Source organism: Schistosoma mansoni, chromosome 6 (genome assembly GCF_000237925.1).
Source record: "Schistosoma mansoni strain Puerto Rico chromosome 6, complete genome".
Taxonomy (NCBI): Eukaryota; Metazoa; Platyhelminthes; class Trematoda; order Strigeidida; family Schistosomatidae; genus Schistosoma; species Schistosoma mansoni.
In genome coordinates, this window is record NC_031500.1 from 1,676,781 (window position 1) to 1,680,905 (window position 4,125).

General features: G+C 37.0%; 1 protein-coding gene across 1 annotated transcript in view; it reads right to left on the bottom strand.

Annotated features, from left to right (window-relative positions):
* Positions 1-275: 275 nt before the first annotated feature.
* Smp_089400 (hypothetical protein) overlaps positions 276-4,125 on the bottom strand; it is a gene marked incomplete at its 3' end in the record, with an annotated part of 16,060 nt that continues 12,210 nt past the window's right edge. Inside the window, exons 8-9 of the mRNA XM_018797913.1 lie at positions 2,059-2,131; positions 276-382 (exon numbers count right to left, since the gene is read on the bottom strand). Of these exons, the coding sequence (XP_018652908.1) occupies positions 276-382; positions 2,059-2,131 (180 nt within the window). The remainder of the gene's footprint in view (positions 383-2,058; positions 2,132-4,125) is intronic.

Here is a 4,125-nt window from a genome sequence, read left to right on the forward strand (position 1 = left end):
TTCGCTTTTCGTCCACTCAATTTCGTAAACAACACCCCCGCCACGAGAAGGCAGTGAGTAGGACTTCCCTGGCAGAGGCTATATACGCGTGGTCATGTGAGAGCATTTCGAGAGGGAGAGCGGACTCTCCACACTCTCGACCGTACCAAGGCATTTGGGGGAACTAATACCAATAATCAATGACCAATGAATGTAAAACTTCATTATATAATTATGATATCATATATATATTTTTAATTAAATTAAATTGTGAAATACAAAATGTTAAGTCAATGTCAACTTGTTAACAGTTCCTTGAATTTCTTTAAAAGATCTGTAACCCGAGTCTTCTCAGATAATGTTGTACCCGTAGTTGATTCTTCGCCTAAATTATTCACATATTCTGAAATTAACGAAAAATGAAACGGAATACTAATGAGTTATATCTTAATAATAATATTAATAGGTTTATATAATGTCTTATGCTTATTACACTGCGGAATACTCAGTAGAGAAAACTACACTGGCCGACTCATCTCAACTAACTTACGCCTGTTATTCCTTGTGGAGGAGCATAGGCCGCCCACCAGCACTCTCCATCCAACCCTGTCCAGTTCTTTCATCTCAACTAGGTCTGTATTCCTACTGAGGATTGGTCAAACTGAAATAAACACACAGAGAGAGTTCCAATCTGTAATTGGGTAGCAGTAGTGTAACTATCGACCCAACATCAATTTACGTATGGTGAAAGTCAGAGTGATCTATGTCAATCTGGACTATCTTTTAAAACATCATAATGTTAGTCTGATCAGGTTTACAACGGCGTCGATGAGAGGAGGTTTGCTGTACGTTTTTGAAAACCAGCTTCTCTGAGTTGAGGATTTTAGGCAAGTCATTGTGTTCAATCATCGTTGTATCTGAAGGATTGCTAACACTCAATAGTGACACCATGTTAGTAATGTAGATTATAACCAAAGTTTTTCCAAATTCAGTTGTAGTGAATGAGATTCAGGTGGAGAAAATCAACTTATTGTTTAATGCAAAATTACAGATTGCTTTCATCAAATATGAAAACTATACATTAAATGACATTATTTTAACATCTTTCTTCCACTGTCTTTTACATACTTCATGATTCTTTCAATTCTGCTGTTATTGTACCTGTTCTCTGTTTCCTCTCCTGTTCTCTTCGATTCAATCTTTTCAATCCTCTGCAGGCAAGCATTCCACTTCCAATCGGTTTTACATAATACTTATATCTGTGGACATAATTAGCATGCACCACACACTGACGATAATCCAGTTATTTTTATCACCTTAAAACACCGGCTTCAGTGGCTTGGACATATGCTACCAATGTCGGTCCAGCCAATTCCACATTGTGAATTACTTGTCGACGCTAGAAATAACTGCAAAAAGCGAAGGAGTGGTCAGTTTATGATATGGTGTCGTGGCATGAAGGAAGGCTGTACAGGACTGACATCTGTCAATCCTCACGACTTCTTGATCGGCGTCTTAGAGACAGTGCAACACAGTGACTTAAGACATTATCAGACATGGCTCAAGATAGAAGCCACCGGCGATCGTGCTGTAATTTCCCCTTACTTTCTTTATATGAGGGATAGGAACTTCATCAATTGAGAGAAACATTTCTGGTTGTACTTTCTTAACTTCCAATGGGAAATGAATGTCCTACAACAGTTATACCATTTGATCGTTCATTTGTTCGATGACCTGCAATTACTTGTGTTCAACACCTTGTATATTAGCGTGTTACTTTTTTAGAAGAGTAAACCTATTCTACTGGGTAGTTACTTTATCTTCCAGGAGCAGGGCAGTGATGTTTTATCCCAATAATTCAATCACCTGAGCAGCTATCACTTGGTCATACAGTACACTTACATAATACCAGTCGATTATAGCCCTTCATCTATTAGTTTAACAATCCTCGAACATCTTTTCATAACACATCATAAAATATCCAGTCCATGTATCTTTGAGGACGTTTTCAATGCGATAGTATGGAATGTCTTATTTAAGAAATGTTAACAACAATAACGAAGCCCAAAATAAACAAACCTTGAACTGTATCAAGTACGGAATTCACTGAAATGGATCGCATTTTCAATAGATGAAGTACACGTTCCAAAATCTGTTTTTTTTGTATTGTTGAAAACAGGAAAGTAAACACAACAATTATAAACATCAGTGTGAGAAAAAATGTTCTCCCCCCCCCAAAAAAAAGGAAGCTATGAATCAAATGAACGGTAAAAGTATACCATTGTATTAACGTCCTTAAATGGATCAACTGAGAATTAAAGTAACAACTCATGGACTTTCGTCCCAAATGTCAAATGCAGTGAATGATAGCTTGTTTGTTGTTACCAACTAGGTAAAAATTGATTTCTGAAACAGGTAAAACTGATTTTAAACGAAAAAACAATATCAATAGTTGAGATCATGAGTCAATTTGAAGCTAGACCACCATGGAAAACCTGGAAGCACTGGACGGTCCACGATCCCACATCGCAAGATTAGAACCCAGGACCTATCAGTCTTGCGCGCGAGCGCTTAACTCTTTAGACCTCTATTATGCAACCAACCAGTGAATATGAAATGATGTTAAATTACAAGAAATACGTGCTTTTAATGTGGAGAGTGTGTTAAAGTAAATGATATGATTTGAAGCGTGGTCAAGAGTGTTAGTGTAACTAGATAGTTATACCTACTATAAATGCCAACTCTAAAACTACAAACTTTTTGAAGTTTGTAAACAAAAAATGCAGCAAGGCATCACTGCATGACATCTGATGTCAGTTGATAACGAAAAATGCCTTTACGTGGCATGGGTGTTGTTTACGAAATTGAGAGAACGAAAAGAGAATGTCTAACGCTTTAATCAGGTTAATCGATATGGACGATCCAGTTACAGTGGTCGGGAAACTACAATTCCAAACCAATGGTACACATGAAATCCAGGATTCTCAGAGAACAAATGGTGTATCAACATACTGTTGGTTACCGGTTGCCATGGAACTTCATCTCTTAATGTTGCTCCACTGCCTTGTGGATTAGACCTCTAGGTAAAAGATTTGGGAAGTGGCCCCCTAATAAAACCACCTGCTTCAGTTTGGGCACCTGAACAATATTTTAACCCTCACACAAATCGAATGATGAAGTGTGGCGCACATATATTTGGTGCCTCTTTATACCAATGTTTATTTGCTTAAATATATAGATAATAAATGACAAAAACCTTATAGGATTACAAAGTTAACACTCATTTCTAATATGCAAACTTAACTTATTTTTTTTTATTTATAAAAAGTAACCCAACACATAGAGACCAATTATGCATATGAAAACCCCCCTATTTCACTATAATTGTATCGCTTTATAATGAAACACTATTTCTCGATTGACTGATATAAGTCGGTCAAGGTCACCAGGATAATATACTTTTATCAAATGCACTTCTTATACAATATAATCATTCTCTCTCTCACTCTTATGATAAAAAAGATTTTAGTTAATGAATCTAATTTCTCAAGTATACCAAAGCATTTTACAATGGATTCATCACTTTGAACCTAAATCTTAGGTTTTTTTATCAACTAACTCGAACTAGTCTGATGGCCACAATACAACTTAACCGATAGAATTCGATCAGTATTAAGGCCACGCATATATAGCCTGTGCCACGCAAGTCCTACTCACTGTCTTCTCGCACCACGAGTGTTGTTTACAAAATTGAGAGGACGAAAAGCGAATGTCTAGCGCTTTGACTGGGTTGGTGGACATCGAAAGTTCACCTAGGGGAGTTGGAAAACCCTGGTTGCAAACCAATGGTGCACATGGGCTCCAGTATCCTGAGGGAACAAATGACGTATAAATCAATCATTGGTCAGCGGCTACCATGGGACTGCATCCCTTAATGTTGCTTCATTATCTTGTGGATTAGACCTCTAGGTAAAAGGTTTGGGAAGTGATCCACTACGAAAACCACCTGATTTAGTTTGGGTACCTGGGTAGTATCATAGCCCTCACACAAATCAAATGAGATTTTTATGGCGCATATGTATCTGGTGCTTCCTTGTACCAATATTTATGTGTTTAAATAAATAAATAAATATTTATTTATTTATT